The 19,582-nt window shown below is 41.8% G+C and overlaps 1 protein-coding gene across 2 annotated transcripts in view; it reads left to right on the forward strand.

Annotated features, from left to right (window-relative positions):
* Positions 1 to 1,287: 1,287 nt before the first annotated feature.
* SACS (sacsin molecular chaperone) overlaps positions 1,288 to 19,582 on the forward strand; it is a 55,897-nt gene continuing 37,602 nt past the window's right edge. For both annotated transcript variants that reach the window (XM_079778848.1, XM_079778849.1), the window contains exons 1-5: positions 1,288 to 1,574; positions 1,673 to 1,823; positions 9,614 to 9,701; positions 10,818 to 10,903; positions 13,856 to 13,967. In XM_079778848.1, coding sequence (XP_079634974.1) covers positions 1,564 to 1,574; positions 1,673 to 1,823; positions 9,614 to 9,701; positions 10,818 to 10,903; positions 13,856 to 13,967 — 448 coding nt within the window. In that variant the 5' untranslated portion in view covers positions 1,288 to 1,563. The remainder of the gene's footprint in view (positions 1,575 to 1,672; positions 1,824 to 9,613; positions 9,702 to 10,817; positions 10,904 to 13,855; positions 13,968 to 19,582) is intronic.

A 19,582-nucleotide genomic window follows, 5' to 3' on the forward strand; every position in this document is an offset into this window, starting at 1 on the left:
CGGTTCTCAACCTGTGGGTCGCGACCCACAGGTTGAGAACTGCTACTGTAGAGCCTAAGACCATCGGAAACACAGATATTTACATTATGATTCATTAACAGTAGCAAAATTACAGTTATGAAGTAGCCAGGAAAATAGTTTTATGGTTGGGGGTCACCACAACATGAGGAACTGTATTAAAGGGTCGCGGCATTAGAAAGGTTGAGAACCACTGCTGTAGGGGTATTCTGTATATTTATTACCGATAATGCGTTCCGAGTAATATTTTTTTTTTTGTGGAGGTGGGGGAGAAGAGGGAATCGAAAAACAGTAGTAATTAATACCATTTTGGGGTAAACACTAAATTTTAATTCTATTTAGGATATTCAAACAAGAAGCACACAAATTTACTTGTTCACAACACAGCCTTTGAATTGTTTTAATAGATGTTGCCATTTTTTATTTTTATTTTTTGCAATGTGTGTCATTCATACCTATGAGAAATAAGCCAGAGGAAAGGATATTCTCTGAAGCTTCATCAAACCACATACACTTCTAAATTACAAGGCAACGTTAGTTACTCTGGGCTGATCCGTAAACTCTAAGGCTCAAATTTCTGATTTCAAAGAGCAGGTGTGATAGAAAAACTTAGGGTACTGACAGTATAATATTGCTAAAATAAATCACATATGTATATTTTTACACGTCATAGGATATGTTTATGCTTATTCTCATCTATTATTTTCCTTCTGGCACTCCTTTCTTCAGCAAACTGAGTCATTGATCCTACTTTTGTGCCTTAAAAACTAACGGGAAATGAAACCATGGAAGGCTTTTTTTTTTGTTAATATATTTTTATTGTTTTCGGAGAGGAAGGGAGAGGGAGAGATAGAAACATAAATTATAAGAGAGAGTCATTGATCAGCTGCCTCCTGCATGCCCCCCTTACTGGGGCTCGAGCCTGCAGCGCGGGCATGCGCCCTTGACCTGAGTCAAACCCGGGCGCTTCCGTCCGGGGCTCCATTGACCGAGCCAAACCGGCTGGGGCCGCGGAAGACGTTTGTGTTCTGCAGTCACAACGCCCTCCTTGACTTCCTATTTGGAGATGCTTCCAGAGAGGAAACGTGGTCAGAGCTGGAGGAGAGCAGGCACGAGTTCTGCATCTCATGTAACTGCTGAGCTCCGTCCGGGCAAACCCACATCTCAAACGCACAGTCCGGCCCGTGAGGCTGCGCGCGAGGCTCGGCGCGGCTGCAGGCGGGGCGGGCGGGCGGGGCGGCGGCTCCGCTAACGGTCCTCGCGGGCGGGCGGGCGCGTGCCCGCGGGCGGCCTCTCCGAGGCCTTGCCGCCCGGGAGCGCGCCGCCGCCGCCTCCCCGTGCTCCCCGCGGGGCCACGGCTTCCTCTGGCGGTTCCTCCGGGGCCCTGGGCCGCCCGGGGACTGCGGCCGAGCGCGGCCGGGCGGCGCCGGTCTGCGGATGAGGATCCGGCCTGCCGGGCCCGCGCCGGGCCTCTGGGCGCCGCCGGGCCGGCTGTGAGCGGCTCCCGCGCGCTGGGGCGGACGCGGGCCCCCGGGGACGCCGACGATGGGGGACAGGTAACCCCGCCCGGCCGGGCGCGGGGCCGCGGGGGTGCCTGCCGCCGAGCCCCGGGCGCCCACGTGGGCCCCACTGACGCCCCTCTGCCTCTGCACAGGTGGCTGCGGGTGACCGTGCTTCCCGGCTGCGTCGGCTGCAGGACCGTGGCGGCGCGGGAGTCCTGGACGGTGCGCGCGGTCAAGGAGCGCGTCTGGGCCGAGACGGGCTTCCCGGCGTCGGAGCAGCGGCTGTGGCTCGGCGGCCGGGAGGTAGGCCGGGCCCCCGCCCCGGGCGGAGGGTGGGCTGCTGCGTGCGGGGGCTGGGGCACATCCATCCGCTGGTGGATAGGGACACCCAGTGGGTTTGCTCTGTGTCGTGGGGGACGGAGGAAGCGGTCACCCTGGAAAGGATGCTTGGCCAATAACGTGAGCAAAACGACACGGGTGTGTTCCTCTCACGGTAACTTTTATTGACTTACCATTTCAACTTTGCAGTCCCCCTCCTCCATTTTGTCTGCATCTTCACTTCCTGAAATTAAGATTCTTATTTTAAAAAATATATGTTTATGGGTTTTAGATGGGGAGGGAGAAGGGAGAGAGAGAGAGAGATAGAACATCAGTGATGAGAGAATCATTGATTGGCCGCCTCCTGCACACCCCGCCATGGGGACTCAGCCTGCAGCCTGGGCGTGTGCCCTGACTGGACTCGAACCTAACCTCCTGGTTCATAGTTCCAGGCTTCACCACTGAGGCACACTGGCTGGGCAAGATACTTTTTTTGATGGGCATTATAACCAGAGGATTTTTGTTGTTTCTGTGTTTAGAGACATCATCATTGAAGTAACTTAATCATTACTTACTTTTTTTTCTGTTACACGTTTAACATTGGTAACTATCTTAACCTTTTTATGGCTTAGAAGTTTCCCCCCAGTTTTGAATCACAGAAAATTAGACTGAAAGGATCTTCAGACATACTTTCATGTAGAAGCTATTAGTTTGAGGAGTACTTTTGTATTAAAACTTCTAAGGTATAAATGAATGATTTAGCAGGTCAAAACTATGGAAAATAGGAGTATTTCATATTGTTAAATGTATCCTTTAAGATTGGTGAAACTACTTAAGGGAAGAGTTACATGGAGATATATTGCTGAAAATTAACATTTATTTATGCTAATAAATACCTTCACTTTATTTTTTTCTATGATAAAAAAAAACCCCACATCATTTTCAGGATTCAAAGGAGGTGACAAAGAGTTGAACAAATATGCAGGGAATACTTAAGCCATACAGAATGCCATTTTTAGTATTAGATTTCCTTACAATCCAATATAATAAAAGCATAATATGCAAATTGACCAAATGGTGGAACAACCGGTTGGGGGGGGCGGGGCTGGCGAGCAGGCGGTGCCAGGCCAGCCAAGGCACGTGCCAGCGGGCAGAGGGAGGGGACAACGATCAGGGGGCGGCAGCAGAGGGGCGATCGGGGCGGGGGGGGGGAGGGGGCAGGGCCGGCTGCTCAGTGGCCGGCGCTGTCCCCTGATCGGCCTGTCCGGTTGCCTCCCACAGAGGGAGGCCAGACTGCGGCTTGGGCTCGCCCTCCATGGGGAGTGGGCCTAAGTTGTCAGTGGTACATCCCCTGAGGGCTCCCATACTGTGAGAGGACGCAGGCCGGGCTGAGGGTGCATGAATTTTCCTGCACCAGGCGTCTAGTCCTATATAATAAAAGCCTAATATGCAAATCGACCGAACAACGAAATGACTGGTGGAACGACCAGTTGCTATGACGTGCACTGACCACCAGGGGGCAGATGCTCAACACAGGAGCTGCCCCCAGCCTGCAGGCCCCAGGCCAGCCAAGGTGGGTGCCAGCGGGGGCCCCCAAATCACCTCGCCACTCACCCCACAGATCGGCCCTAATCACCGGCCAGGCCTAGGACCCTACCCATGCACGAATTTCGTGCACCGGGCCTCTAGTCTAGTATAAATATTGGTGAAGTACTTGGTACCTGTGATTTTAATTCCTCAATGTAATCTTGACCTTCTGTGTACCTGGGTCCACTCACTGGTCACTTGTCCACTTAGACCCAGGTTTCCTGCTAACCTGTTCTTATGTTGCTCCATGGATCAGCCCTCTTTTCCAGTTCCCCAAGCTGTTAGTTGGTATGCAGACAGTGATGTGAGGACTTTGGACGGAATTGAGGAGCAAAGCTCATCTTCTCACTTCTTTTTCTGCGCCTACTCCTATCTTTTAACCATCCCCTGTATATTCTGCTGGTTCTATACCCACTTCTTTGGTTACTCCTCTGGTTCTGCTTTGCCCATTTGTCCCCTAGATGTGGTTATACCCGAAGGCTCAGTTGTGGCTCAGTCTTGCCATTAGAAATGTATTTGGAGGTGTCTGCAAAGTATTGGTATGGGATGGTAAACATTTCAGTGATGTGTAGAGGTTTCAGATTGAGTGAGTGATTGGTGGAGAGGGTCCAGTTAGGAAACTTATGCTAATAATGAGGTAGTGAGGTTCTAGACCAGTGGTCGGCAAACTGCGGCTCACGAGCCACATGCGGCTTGCGAGCCGCGGTTTGCCGCTCTGTTGACTAATGAGTTTGCCGACCACTGCCTTAGGGAAAAACACTTAAAAAACATTTTAATAATGTACTAATGTCTTTAACCTGAAGTCAAACCTTCTGGGTAAGGGTAATGCCTTATGCAGTGGTTGGCAAACTCATTAGTCAACAGAGCAGCAAACCGCGGCTCGTGAGCCGCAGTTTGCCGACCACTGTTCTAGACTATGATTGTACTGGTAACACTGAAAGAAAAGGATGTATAGGAGAATTTTAAAAGTATAAAATTATGGCAGTTTGGTACGAAATTGGGGGGGCGGGCAGCGTGGGGGAGGAGGTGAGATGTAGAATAAGGCAGAAGGCTTTGCCAAGGATGTTCAGAAGCCTTGAGCGAGATCAGGAAAATATTGGTTCAGTTAGCAGACGTAAACAAGTACAGAAGATACCTAATTTTGGAGGAAAGGTGGTAACCAGTTTGCTTTTGTATATGGTTCAGCTGATGGCAGGACATAAAAGAGACATCTAGGTAAATGCACAAACAGGTAGGTGACGTAGATAGATCCTACTGCCAGTGGGTAACAGAGGCCAAATTAATTGCCATGTTAGAATCTGCTTTCCTGTTTCTAATGGGAATGGGATAAACGAATTCTAACCAATTCTAAGATCTCAGCTATGTAAGAGTCTAGACTAGAGTATATTCAGCAGGCAGATGTAGGTCTGAAGCTCAAGGGATAGATGTCAGGGCTAGAGATACAATATTGGGAAGTAACTTTTTCAGCATATTTCTTTTTCTGTACTTTGTAAATACATTGGGAATATTATTAACATTTATTGAGCTACTGACTGTGTTCCACAAACTGTTCTAGATATTTTGTATATATTTCATCTCAGTTACTACTGAAAACAAGCTCATGAGTTCGTTATTACTTCTCCATTTTGTAGACTAGTAAAGCCAAGATTCAGAGAGAAGTATCAAACCAGGACTGGAACTTAGGTCTGTCTGATTCCAAAGTCTGGACTTTTTACTCTGCCACACCACAGAGAATCTGTCAGGGTGTCAATAAATAAAAAAAGCTAAATGTGAAGTTCTTTAAAACAGAGAGAGCTTAAACCGTTAAAAATGAACTTGAAAGTCAAGAATGGAGTTCCCCCAGAAAACAAGCAGAGGGCACAATTCTCTTCTGATTCAGAGGTGACAGGCTTGTGACTTTTACCAAACTGATGAACTTAGTAAGGCTAACATGTGCCATTAAAGGTCACCTTTATAAAAGCACATCTTTCACAGAGGTGGTTTTATTTTCCTTTTTAATTTAATGCTGTTTATAACCTTTTAGATTTGAATTATTGGCAAGAATTCTAAATATTTTAGGGTAGGCAGAAAACAAAAGCTGTTGACAACTCCTTGTCACCCACTGGTTTTGGTTGGTATTGGACATAGTTAGGAGTAGGTACTTATTCCTTAGTCTTTCTGGGTCACCTAGCATCCTCTTTTTACTTGTTTCTTTTGCTTTTCCTGGCTTGCAAGTGGCATTTGTAAGTTCTTTACCTCCTGTCCCATGCAGAAACTGAAGCTATTCATTATAGCTGTGCATCTTTCTGGTCCATGTTCCTGATCCATACCAAATGTGTTTGAGCCTCAAGCCAGGTTTGAAGTATCACTTCACTTTCTTCTCTTTTGATAAAAAATGTCCTCCCTGTCAGCTTTTAAATCTTGAAAACCTCCTTGTGTCCTTGACAACTGAACAAAGGAAGAAGTGTTGGGAGATCCAGATTACAATTAAAATTGTATTGTTTGCTTAATAATTTGAAGTTAGTTTCATAGTAAATGAAAATGAGCGACTTGGAGGTTTTTAAGGGAGGCTGAAACTGGCATGGACAGAAATCCAGATGTTAAAATTATTTTATAATTACTGTTTTAAAGACAAATATAAAGACTGAAATGAACTACTTTTTTTGAAATATATTTTTTTTATTGATTTCAGAGAGGAAGGAAGACAGAGAGAGATAGAAACATCAATGATGAGAGGAAATCATTAATTGGCTGCCTCCTGTACACACCACCTTGGGAATCGAGCCCACAATCTGGGCATGTGCCCCTGAATGGGACTCAAACCATGACCTCCTGGTTCATAGATCAATGCTTAATGATTGAGCCATACTGGCCAGGCTGAAATGGACTACTATTAAGCTTTTATCGCCTCTGGAGGTGAATTGGACCAATGTTGCTTTTTGCTTGGTTGGAGCAATTAAGGTCCAAAAAAGAATGAGGCCCAAGCAAAATCCCCAAATCTTGGCACGCTCTGGAGGAGAAAGCAGATTGCACTGCTCAAGTTATCTGCGCTGCTTGCTTTCTCTTTGGGAGAATCACTTCCTTGTAAATAAGTCACTGATAACATCTGCCAAAAGCATTCGTTGTCAAACTCACATAGTCAGTTACATCTGTTTTTACTAATGTGGTGCTAATCTGTGTCTTCTTCCTTTTCAAGTCCCCTTTAAGACCTGGAAACTTTTTCATGCATTATAGATCTCCTTCCTTCCTTCCTCCCTTCCTTCCTTCCTTCCTTCCTTCCTTCCTTCCTTCCTTCCTTCCTTCCTCCCTCCCTCCCTCCCTCCCTCCCTCCCTCCCTCCCTCCCTCCCTTCCTTCCTTCCTCCCTCCCTCCCTCCCTCCCTTCCTTCCTTCCTCCCTCCCTCCCTCCCTTTACTCCCTCCCTTCCTTCTTGCCTTCCTTCCTGCTTTTCTTCTTTTAAATGTACCTTGGCTATACTGAATTGAACTAGTAATCCTTGGCTCATACATGGCTCTCTTTTAGTAGGTATTTAATTAACTAACAATAGAATGAATAATGACATCTGGAGAACTAGAACACTGTTGATAGTTTATATTTACCTTTGTGCTTATCCCCAGCCTGTATACCTGTGTCTCTTCCCTTACCCCTTTGTGTTTAGTAGTCTGTTATCTTTTTTTAGTCACTTTAATAGTTTTATCATATGTGTACGTGTGGGTATCCTATCTAATAAAGAGGGAATATGCTAATTGACCCTCACACCATCACAAAGATGGTGGCGCCCACAGCCAATAAGGAGGGAATATGCTAATTGACTGCCCCACCCTCAAAGGTGGCGGCGCCCACAGCCAATAAGGAGGGAATATGCTGATTGACTTCCCCGCCCTCAAAGATGGTGGTGCCCACAGCCAATAAGGAGGGAATATACTAATTGACTGCCACACCCTCAAAGATGGCGGTGCCCACAGCCACAAGATGGTGGCGCCCAGTCCCCTCAGCCCCGCCGGGGCGGCAGGCGCGCGACAAGGCCGGGCCCACCCCCAGGCAGGCTTGGCTGCTCTGTGTACCTGCCTCTGGAGTCCCCCAGTCCCCTCAGCCCCCCAGCCACCCAGGGCTGGCCCAAGGCTCAGGTAACCAGGGCCGGCCGAGGTGTGATGGGGCGTCACCTTCCCCTGATCGCCGGATCGCCTCCTGCCCCAAAGGGCTCCTAGACTGTGAGAAGGGGCAGGCCGGGCTGAGGGACCCCCCCTCCAGTGCATAAATTTTCATGCACCGAGCCTCTAGTAAGTATATATATGTACATATATATATACTAGAGGTCCGGTGCATGAATTCATGCACGTGTGGGGTCTGGCCACCCGCCCCAATCAGGGCCGAAATCGGGCCGGGCTGACCGGGGGAGGGGCCATAGGCAGTTGGCTAGCCGGCCTCACCCCCTGGTTGAACTCCTGGTTGAGGGGACAATTTGCATATTAGCCTTTTATTATATAGAATGTTTGTATATATATGTGTATGTATGTGTCTATGTGTGTGTGTAACCTAAATATATAACCTAGGTAATATACTGTTTATTTTTAGTTATTTATGAACTTTATAAGAAGTGTATTATTCTATATGTAGAAACCTGGAATTAGCTTTTTACTCTGAATATTATGTTATGAATATTCACCCAAATTTATATACAGTTTTCTTAGTTCATTTTTTATTGTTGTGTAATATTTCATTGTATCAATATGCCATAAAATTTGGGTAGTTTCTAAATTTTTGTTTTAAAACAATACTGCTATGATTATTCTTATCCATATTTCCTGTGCAAGGAGTTTTTACAGGCTTGCTTTAAGATTCAGTGGGGATATGTATAGAAAGTGCTTCATAAACTGGGAACTGTAACACATTCAGATTTGTGTGTTAGAGACTATTCTATTCATTCAATGGGGACTAGAATGAAGATGATGTACAGAAAATAAGAAGACCAGATGGGATTGTTATACAAATTCGAGATGTGGAGGGTCTGAACAATTGGACGTAGAGAACAAGTTAGCTATGAGAAAAGTTGGGAGGGACATGCTGGTACCCAGAAAGTAATTAATTTGACTGTGTTTTGGTGAGAGAGAGGACTTTCCCCCCAGCTTTCCAATTATAGTGACGAGATAGAAGATGCCACTAATAATTGAGATTCAGAGTAAAAGATGAGCGATAAGTGATGGAAGGAAAGCTAGTGATGTCACCTTTTGATAAGTGGAGCTCTAGGGACCCTGGAAGATATCAATGTGAAATGGGTAGTAATTCTGAATTTTTGACATGGTAAATTATGTCCTTCACACCTTGTCAAGGAAGTGAAAGATCCAGTGGTGGTTCCTCAGGTGAGCTTTTGAGTAATGTTTTGCAGACTGCTGACCTGTAAGGAGTCATTCCATAGCAACACTTAAGAGTGGACCGGCAGGGACAAGGTTATCTGGCTTTGGATTACTTACCTTATTTTCCAAAAAAGGCACTATTACACTGCTCCTGTGGCTTATGATCACACATATTGTACCTTGCCCTTATGAGAATCAGAACAAACACCAAAAGGAAAATGAACATCAAGGTGTTTTTCAGGAAAGCCAATTTCAGGAAAGTTGTAGACCAAAGCAGCTTCAGAAGTTGGAGTCCTTATTTACCCCTTCCTTTCACACCATACCTTTATTGTAGCAACATCTGTAGCAGTGTTTTCCAAGCTGTATTTCTGGGAACAATATCCTAGAAAATAAATGAAAAAGAAATCAGTGCTAAATTTATGAAATACTGCTTAGTGTAATCCTTTCTAAGAAAGTTACAATACATATTAACATGTTAAATGCCCTAAACCCCAAATTATTCCAATTAATTTAAAACAATTTTTTTGTCCTCTACTATCTGTTGACATCTCATAGAGCTGTTCTCTGAGCAATACACTTTGGAAGATCCTCATTCATTATATAACATTTAAATTATTTTAAAGCAGAAATATGTGTATCTTTATCTATTTGTAACTATCTTTGAAATTTTTAAATAAATTTTTTTACTAAATTTTTATTCTTTGAAACATTCACTTCTCCAGAGCAACTTAATTCCTGATAAGAACAGTTAACAAGCATTATATCTTAAGTGAAAAAAAAATTATGGTAAAGTTTTGAATTTACAGTATTAGGAACTATACTGCTTTTCATACATTTTATTTATTTCTTTTTTTCAGTTACCTGACTGGATCAAGATTGGAGAACTGACTTCCAAAAATTGTCATCTTTTTGTAAACCTTCAATCAAAAGGCTTAAAAGGGGGAGGTATAACATTGACTTTACCAGGATATTTTGCCCTTTTTAGTTGAATAAAGATTATGTTTTAAAAGTGAAATGAAAGTGTGTAACATTGGAATGTGATGAGTGGATATCAGGGCCAGAGGAAAACAAAAGCAGATGGAGCTAGTGAGTTATAAAAATGTGTGGGATATATATTAGCCTGTGGAACAGTTGGGGTTTGGTCTTGGTGCATAGTTGTATAAAAATGATGCAAATAAATTTATAGTGATTCTGTTTCTTACGCACAGATTTTTTTTTTTTACTTATATACAGATATTTTTTGTTCTGAAAAAATTTGCATCTGAGAAATTATTTTCCTCCCCCCATTTTCCCTGTACTTGACTGTCACCTATCTGAAGGAAACCTGGTCAGTCAATTCTAAGAATCTCTAGTTTGGAAAGGCTTAAGGGTATTTGACTGGACAGCCATTGAGACAATGATTGTGCTGAATTTTAGAACAATCAGATCATTAGTTGAGATTGAGAATATTAAGAATGTCATTATCAGCACCATTAGCTCTGGCTTATAATTTTGCAGCAAAGCACCATTTATTTCAGTTGTTTTGGAAAATATCAACCTTTTCCCCCATGCTCTTTATTTTTTAATTAATAATATTTTGTGACATTTAGTATATTTTTAACATGTTTTTAAAACTTAATTTGTAGCTAAGAAAAAATCTTGAGATTTGATAAAGTTGAATCTGCTTTACTTTTTTTTTTTAATCCACACTTGAAAATATGTTTTCATTGATTTTTTAGGGTGCAAGGAGAGAGAGAGAGAGGGAGAGAGAGGGAAAGAAACATCAATGTGAGAGAGAAGCATTGATCGGTTGCCTCTGTCAACTGGGGATTGAATGTGCAACCTAGGTATGTGCCCTGACCAGAAATCAAACCCACAACCTTTTGGTGTACAGGATGATGCTCCAATCAACTGAGCCACACCATCCAGGGCAGAATCTGCTTTACTCTACTGAATCTGTTTATTAGGTTGAGTTTCATAACTGAGAGCTGCAGTAAAACATGACGTTTTAACTTGTAGAATTTTACTGTGTCTTGGAACCAAATAACACATTGGTAACAGGCCATGGCATTTTTATTTTAGGTAGATTTGGTCAAACAACTCCACCACTTGTTGATTTTCTCAAGGACATTTTAAGAAGATATCCAGAAGGAGGACAGATTCTTAAGGTAGGGCATGTGTTGTGTACGTGTATGAATTTACTTTGATAAAAATGAGGGGGAGTAAAATTACTTAGAAGTCTTGTTAGGGTTTACATGTTTTAGAATTTTGTCTAGATTTGAATGGCTATACTTATTACCCTCTGCACCTGCAGTGCATTCACAGGATGGTGTAGGTTGAGAACACAAGTCTATATAAATACGTTGGGTTTCAGAGCAAAAGGGAGCCACTAAGTTGCTGTAATCAAGCAGTGCTACTCTAGGAACACTTTTTTGTAACTGTATATAATTCTATAATGTAATTTTATGAATTGCATGTGAAACACTGTACAATGGCATTACAAATCTACCAACCGACCAACCACACAAACAAAATAATACAGAATCCACATTCAGGGGCCACAGACATGTGCTCATTTGACCCCTTGTTTTAGAGGTTTGCTTTTGGGAAGACTTTAATTATTTCAGTTATTTAAAGCTATTTATGATGTATTCTTTTAATTTGAATACACTCATAAAAAAATTAAGCAACCATAAAAGAAAGCAATATGGAAGATATTGCAAAGATTAGATTTTGTGTTTAAGCTTAGCAAAAAACCTCCTTAGTTGTAAAAGATCAGTTATTATGCATTTTCCTTCTCATTAATTTATTTAGTGTTTGTTACCAATTTTTTAGTCCTCATATTTTCTAGTTTAGGTGGTAAATTTTTAGAAAATAAGGACTAGGTTCATAGTCATACTCAGATAGATGCTGGAAGAGGATTGCTGCATCTTCAGTGGTTTTAATAATGACATGTATCCTTTCAGAATAGGCATCAGTGATTCACAGAGTTAATTTGCAAACCATTTTTATATTGACATATTAGGAAAGTGAAGATAGGAAGAGTATGTTTATTGGGTTGTAATGGGGGTAGAGAGGCAAAGAGAACAAATTTAAATTTGAAGGTTTAGTTGATGGTAACAGGAGTTTTATCAATTCAAAAGTGAGTGATAAATCCTATCAGGAAACAAGGCCACAGAAATGAGTGAGCTCTTTGGACATTCCTATAGCTAGCAAGCAGCTGATATTTACTCCTTCCTCTTTGCTTACTATATATATATTTATATGCGAGCCAACTGAATTTAATCTTTGTTCCTTGGATGTTTTAGTAGAATTCAACCATTTTAGATTTAATTGGAATCTTAGACTTATGCCTTTTGTGATGTTTGCTGAAAGGTCCAGATATTTTAATGAATCGCCCAAGATTATATGCAAATTGACATATTTATTGCCACTTCTTCTTAGAATCCGTTTGAGAGAGATCCCCTGAGAAAAAGCATCCCATCCTATTTTTTGTTCAACTTGAGACAGATAGTTGGAGCCTGGGAGTTGGGACTTTATCTCCAGTTTTCTTCATCTCTGCTTCCTAAAATGCACATAAATAAAAAATAGATATCCAAATGAAAGCAAGATCCAACCTCTAAAGTGCTCTCATTTTGAAAGTTAACATTATATTTTGCTCCCTTTTAATTCTTATTTCTCCTTTATATCATAATAGCTTAATGTAAATAAGATTACTAATTTCAGGGATTCTGTTAGACTAAATAGTGTAGGAACTAGTCTAAAAATTCTATGAGAAATAGGCAGTTGTGTGAACAGGAGTAATTTGTAGTCGATAAGCAGGTAGATAAGGACATATTTGGGGTTGAACAGCAGGTGGGTAAGACTTCCCAACCTCTTGGTGTGCACCTAGGGAACTACATGCCTTACCTAATCTCAGAACTAGCTCTTCAGATCTGTGCTAGTCCCTTACTCAGTCTTAGAGTTGTCTCTTCTCACGTGGGCACTGTCACCTTTTTACTCTGATGAAGGCTTTGCTGTTGGCATTGCTGTCTTCACTTCTTGCCCATTCCCTCGACCCCACCCCAGGTTTAGTAATACCAAGGTGCCAGAAAAGTTAAAATATAGTTCTTCCCAATGTTAGAGGTTTGTGAGTGTAAAAATACAAGATGGGTTATTGTGTTTCTAAAGACCCATCCATTTAAAATGTAACCACCTGATTTGGTTTGGCCTAAATCACAGCTCACCCAGGTAATTGTTACGTGTTGACTTTTCTATACTTTAGATAAGGTCCAAATAAACTAGGGGTAATATCTTTGAAGTTCATTTCAGGTTCTAACGATTGTGGGATTGGCTCCAGCAGTTGGGCTCTTATTTTAGAGTGGAGCCCCAGCATGGTTTTGGTAGGTGTGCCAAAGTGATTGGGGTTGTTGAGACGGGATTTTGTTGAGGCTACTGATGGGTGTAAACCTTGTAGTTTGTCCTTTCCTTTCTCACATTGCAGTGCTTTGATTACCAATTCACCCATCAACTTACTTACTCACCAAACAATATTACTATCTTTTTTTATGAAAGGAATAAGTCAGTGCTGACCTTCAAAAAACTTTCATCTTAATATAGGAAAAAGACATGCTAATATCTCAAATTTTCAAGATGCAACATACTGTACATAGACTGATTTTTTTTTTTTCTAAGAGAAAGGTAAGTTTGGTAAGCAAATGATAAATAAAGATCTTTTTAGGTAACTGCTTGAAAATGGGTATTTATCCCAAATGACAAAACAGTCTGTGTAGGTTGGAACTTGAGTAATTTCTTTTGTATGAAGGCTTTGGGTAGGTTGTAAATAAGAGGCAGAGTTATAAATAGTCTCAGGATTTGTGTTGCAAGCTAAGAGTAGCGAGTTAAAAAAGGCATTGTAAGTATGTGTAATTGAAGAAGGACTCATGGTCTTTTCAACCATACTCATATGTATTTAACAATTACTTTCAGTAGTATCCTCACCAGATCTTAAAGATAATGATGCAAGCAGTGGGTTTTCTTTACTTAAATGTAATTCTTTTTTAAATATTGTAGGTAAATATAAATATGGGCAGTAGATTACTGTATTATGAAATATTATTTTTGGTGTATATCTTGATTAGGAATTAATTCAGAACGCAGAAGATGCTGGTGCCACAGAAGTAAAATTTTTGTATGATGAAACTCAATATGGAACAGAGACTCTTTGGTCAAAAGATATGGCACAATATCAGGGTAAGAGTCAATATTTAGGATTAAGTTTTTACTAACAGGTGATTTTTAGTGATTTATAATACTCTGTTGAATGAACAGTCTAATTACCACTTATACTTCACTTCTTGGTATATTTCATTCCACTTCAGATGGTTTTCTCTGCTTTTGGTGGGCAGGTATCTCTGCTAGTTGGTATTTCTAGAGAACAAAGAAAAAAATCTCAACTCAAATTAACAAGCAGTGTAAATTCAGTTGGCTCTTGAACAATACAGGTTTAAACTGCACAGGTCTACTTATATGCAGATTCTTTTTAATTAATATACAGTTTTCCCTCTGTGTCCCTGGGTTTCACATCCTCAGGTTCAAGCAATTGTGGATTGAAAATAGTAATTTTGATCCACAGGTGGGAATATATGAATGCAGAGGACCTACTGGATACATTCATTGTTCTATATCATTTTATATAAGGGACTTGGGCATCTTTTTTGGTGTCTGTGGGGAGTCTTGAAACCAGTCCCCTGTGGATACTGAGGGACCATTGAAGTTTTTGGGGAGTCAAAAGTAATACACAGATTTTCAACTGGATGCATTGGCGCCCCTAATCTCCACCAACTGACATAAGCCTCTTGTTCTATTTAGTCACTTCTGAGTATCTTATATCTTTAGCAACACAAAAAGATAACTTTTCCATATATATAACAATTCTCTACATTTGGAAAGAAGAGGCTTCTGCTTTTAGGATACCCTTGAAATGTTTTGAAGTGGGTTGGAAAGAAATTTTGAAGGAGAGAAAAGAATAAGGAAAACAAAAGACAATAAGAGAACCATAACCAATAGATTCCTGATACCTCAGTTATACTCTTTGAAGTGTTTTTTTTGTTGTTGTTAATTCATGATTTTCAGTGCAGCTTTGAAGTCAATAGGATGATTGCAAATGACTGTATATTACATAGAAAGTTATTGAGAAAAAGGAGGATCAATTCAGACCTTTTCCTGAACATATTTTTAAAGAGATGTAAGTCATATATTTTAAAAAAATATGTTTTATGGTTCAGGAGGGTAATCAACATTATTGTTAAATATTTAAACATTAAATATTTAATATTTCTTATACCTAATAGGTTTATTCTTAGGTCAAATTTGTGATATGAGAGCTGCATCTTTTTATTCTATAAAGAGATGTGGTGAGGCATAATACATCATTCCTAACTCCTGCCACATTTGTGATCTTGGTCATGTCATCTCACCTCCATTGGTCATGAGAGGATTGAGCCAGTAAGATTTCCTGGGTCTAAGATTCTATGGTTTAATGTAACCATTGTTAAAAAAATACCGAATGTGGTGATGAGGGGTGTTTGCTTAAGTCCTGATCCTATAAGTGGGGACACTGGTATGTAGAGTGGCAGCTCTGATCCTCACATTTACTCAGGTGATTAAGCTGATTACTGAGCCTCGCTTAATTTAAGTCTGCTCATCTATGAGATGGTAATAAGAACAAACTTTACTACCAGTTATTTTGAGGATTAAATCAGATCATTTATGTGATAACTAGTGGCCTGGTGCACGAAATTCATGCACATTAAAAGGGAATTAATTAGAGGAAATATTTTAATATTGCTATTTGCCCTTTCTCTATAATAGAAATGTCAGAGATTAAAGAAAATTAGTAAAATGTATATGAGCATCTTCCTCCTGTCAGAGTCTGGGGCGTGCTGCAGGACCCAGAGTCAAGTCCCTACCCACCCGTGTGCGCCTTGAAATCGCATGAGACCCATACCCGGCTGGCCCCACCCCCATTGAGCAAGATCCAGACCTGGCAGGCCCCACCCCTGTCAAGCTCCGCCAGGCGGGGGGGCGCAGCCTCAGGTCCCCTGTCCTGGGCCGGGGCAGGGGGCACTCCTTGAGGTCCCCGTCAAACCCCGCTGGTCAGGGGACGTGCCTTGAGGGCCCCTGTCATGCCCTGCAGGCGGGGGGTGCAGCCTCAGGCCCCCGTAAAGCTCTGCATGGCAGGGGACCCAGCCTGGCACTGGGGTGGGGGGGCGCAGCCTGAGGTCCCCCATCAAGCCCCACTAGGCAGGGGGTGCACCCTGAGGTTCCCCGTCAAGCCCCGCTGGGCGGGGAGCACAGTCTGAGGTACCATGGCCCGACACCGGGGTATGGGGTGCAGCCTCAGGTCCACTGCCCCAGCCCAGCGCCACTCAGCCTCAGGTCCCTGCTGATTGATCGTTAAGGCTCCTTACGGGAACTTGACCTCTGCTGTGGGCGCAGCCATCTTGTTACAGTGTGATGGTCAATTTGCATATTCCCTCTTTATTAGATAGGATGTTTTAGGTCTGCTGTCATACTGATATTATTATATACTGCAAATTGACCCTCATGCCCTAGCACAAGATGGCTGCCCCATGTGGTCAAAGATGGCTGCCACAAGATGGCCGGCAGGGGAGGGTAGTTGTGGGTAATCAGGCCAACAGGGGAGGGCAGTTGAGGCAACCAGGCTGGCAGGGGAGGGCAGTTAGGGGCGACCAGGCCAGCAGGGGAGGACATTTGGGGGGCAATCGGGCTGGCAGGGGAGCAGTTAGGCATCAATCAGTCTGGCAGGGGAGTGGTTAGGGGGTGATCAGGCTGGCAGGCAGAAGCGGTTAGGGGCAATCAGGAAGGCAGGCAGGCGAGCAGTTGGGAGCCAGCAGTCCCAGATTGTGAGAGGGATGTCCGACAGCCAGTTTAGGCCCTATCCCTGTAGGATTGGGCCTAATCCGGCAGTCGGACATCCCCCAAGGGGTCCCAGATTGGAGAGGGTGCAGGCTGGGCTGATGGACCCCCCCCCCCACAGTGCACAGATTTCGTGCACCGGGCCTCTAGTAGAACCATAAAGGAAAGAGTGAAGAGATTGTAGGAATATTTTGCTGTAAAATGTGATCTAAATTATATTATATACAGACACACACACACACACACACACACACACACACACACACACATACACATACATACTAGTGGCCCAGTGCATGAAATTCATGCATGGGGGGGGTGTCCCTCAGCCCGCCTGCACCCTCTCCAATCTGGGACCCCCTCAGGGGATGTCTGACTGCCCTGTGGGATCAGGCCTAAACTGGCAGTCAGACATCCCTCTCGCAATCCGGGACTGCTGGCTCCTAACTGCTCACCTGCCTGCCTGCCTAATTGCCCCTAACCACTCTGCATGCCAGCCTGCTCACCCCCAACTGCCCCCCCCCCGCTAGCCTGATCACCCCCAATGGCCTCCCCCCAAAGGCCTGATCACCCACAACTGCCATCCCATCCTGGCCTGATCACCCACAACTGCCCTCCCCTCTTGGCCCCTAACCGCCTCTACCTCGGCCCTGTCACCATGGCTTTGTGCAGAAGAACATCCAGAAGGTCTCCTAAAAAGTCTCCCAGTCAAATTAGCATATTACCCTTTTATTAGTGTATATATATATATACATATATATATATATATATATATATATATATATATATATATATATGTATATATATATATATATATATATTGCTTCTAGCCTTGACTTTTATTTAAAAATATTTGAAACAAATATTTTTACTTAACTGAGTTTGTGTATAAGTATACTTGGAGATAGGCTATTTGTTTATTTATTTTAAACCTCATTTAAGGATATCTATATGTTTCTAGAGAGGAAGGGAGAGAAAGAGAAACACTGATATAAGAGAGAAACATCAATTGGTTGCCCCTTATATGTGCCCCAACTGGAGATTGAACCTGCAGTCTAGGTATGTGTCCTGAACGGAAATTGAACCTGAGACCTTTTGGTGTATGGGATACCACTCCAACCCACTGAGAAACCTGGCCAGGGCTAAAGATAGGCTTTAGCCATACCAGATTAAAGTCATACCAGATTAGCTAATTTAAAATAAACTTGGACACATAAAAGTAGAAATGATCTTTGATATCTTTATTTAACAAATATTTATTGAGGGCCCTACACACTTGCATTTTTAAGAACGTTTTTCTCTTGCCCTAGCTGGTTTGGCTCAGTGGCTAGAGTGTCGGCCTGAGGACTGAAAGGTCCTGGGTTCGATTCTGGCCAAGGGCACATGCCTGGGTTGTGGGCTCAATCCCCAGTAGGGGGCATGCAGGAGGCAGCTGATCAATGATTCTCTCTCATCATTGATGTTTCTATCTCTCTCTCTCTCTCCCTTCCTCTCTAAAAATCAATAAAATATATTTTTTAAAAAAGAATGTTTTTCTCTTATGTTCAGATATGTATGTTGTCTTTGGTGGTATAGGGAACTCATACAACTTAATAAAAAATAAACACCTCTGATTGGTGTTTCTAATTTCTTGGGATATATTCCTAGAAGTGGGTCAAATGGGAGCTCCATTTTTAATTTTTTGAGGAACTCATACAACTTAATAAAAGATTACAGAATTTCCCCCTTTATTAATACCTCGTTTTGCAAATGAGAACTCTTGAGTTCAACTTGTTTTTGTTTCTTTTTACATAATCATGACAAAAAGCTCAATTTGCTACATCAATTACAGAAGAATAAGAGATCTTACCCAGTTTCACATTTTACGAAGTATTTCAAGGATATGGTTAATTAAGAGACAGACACATGTAAAGGCAGCAAGGAGATGTCTTGGATTTCTAGCACCTCCTTCTAGGTTCTTTCATGCTGTATGAGGACACACCATGGCCTCGGTTGAACAGAAGTGACCTCTGAGTGATGCAAGCAGGCCTTTAGTTACACAAACCAAGTTATTTTAGTCATGAAAAATGTTCATGTTTTTCTCTGATAATTACATAGCTTGGGATATTTTCAGGAAATTGTGCCTTGTAAGTCTATAAATTCCAGGTTTATTTTCAATAAGCAACCTTCTAAAAACATTCACTAGAGTGGGTCTTTTCTGCTAGTAAATATTGTTAGTGTGTTTGCCTAGAAATCTGTCAGCAGGGTGTTTATAAGGAGATTTTGGCTTGGGTATTCTCTTTAAGAGGAGAAAATAGATTACAGCCTGCTGCTTGCTAACCCTTTCCTCCCCAGATAATCCTTTGTTTTTTTCCTCAGGGGTTTATTCTTTTTTTATATCACTCAGAACCAAGAGCACACCCCCTTTTTATTTTATTTTCAAGAAAAACAATTTTAAATATAATACTGTTACATGCAATAAACATTAATATTTCAAGAAAAATTATTTTAAATATAATAATGTTACATGCAATAAATATAAGTATTTCAAAAAATGTTTTAGGAGGGATGAGGACACATATGTAATACCTTAATCAATAAAGAAATTAAAAATAATAATAAAAGAAAAATGATTTATCATAATAATATTACTTGTAATAAAAATTAATATATCAAGAAAAAAGATTTTAAATATAATAACATTACCAAAACTGTACTAACACAGTATAATGTCACAAAAGTTACAGGAAATATTAAAAATCTACAATAACAGGATTACTTCTATTCTAAAATATTTTTTTCTTTGGCTCTATTTTGGTTCATCAGTTTATGTTGTTCATTATATTCCACAAATGAGTGAGATCATGTGATATTTATTTTTCTCTGACTGGCTTATTTCGCTTAGTATAACGCTCTCCAGGTCCATCCATGCTGTTGCAAATGGTAAG

This window comes from Cnephaeus nilssonii (genome assembly GCF_951640355.1).
Source record: "Cnephaeus nilssonii genome assembly, chromosome: 8".
NCBI lineage: Eukaryota > Metazoa > Chordata > Mammalia > Chiroptera > Vespertilionidae > Cnephaeus > Cnephaeus nilssonii.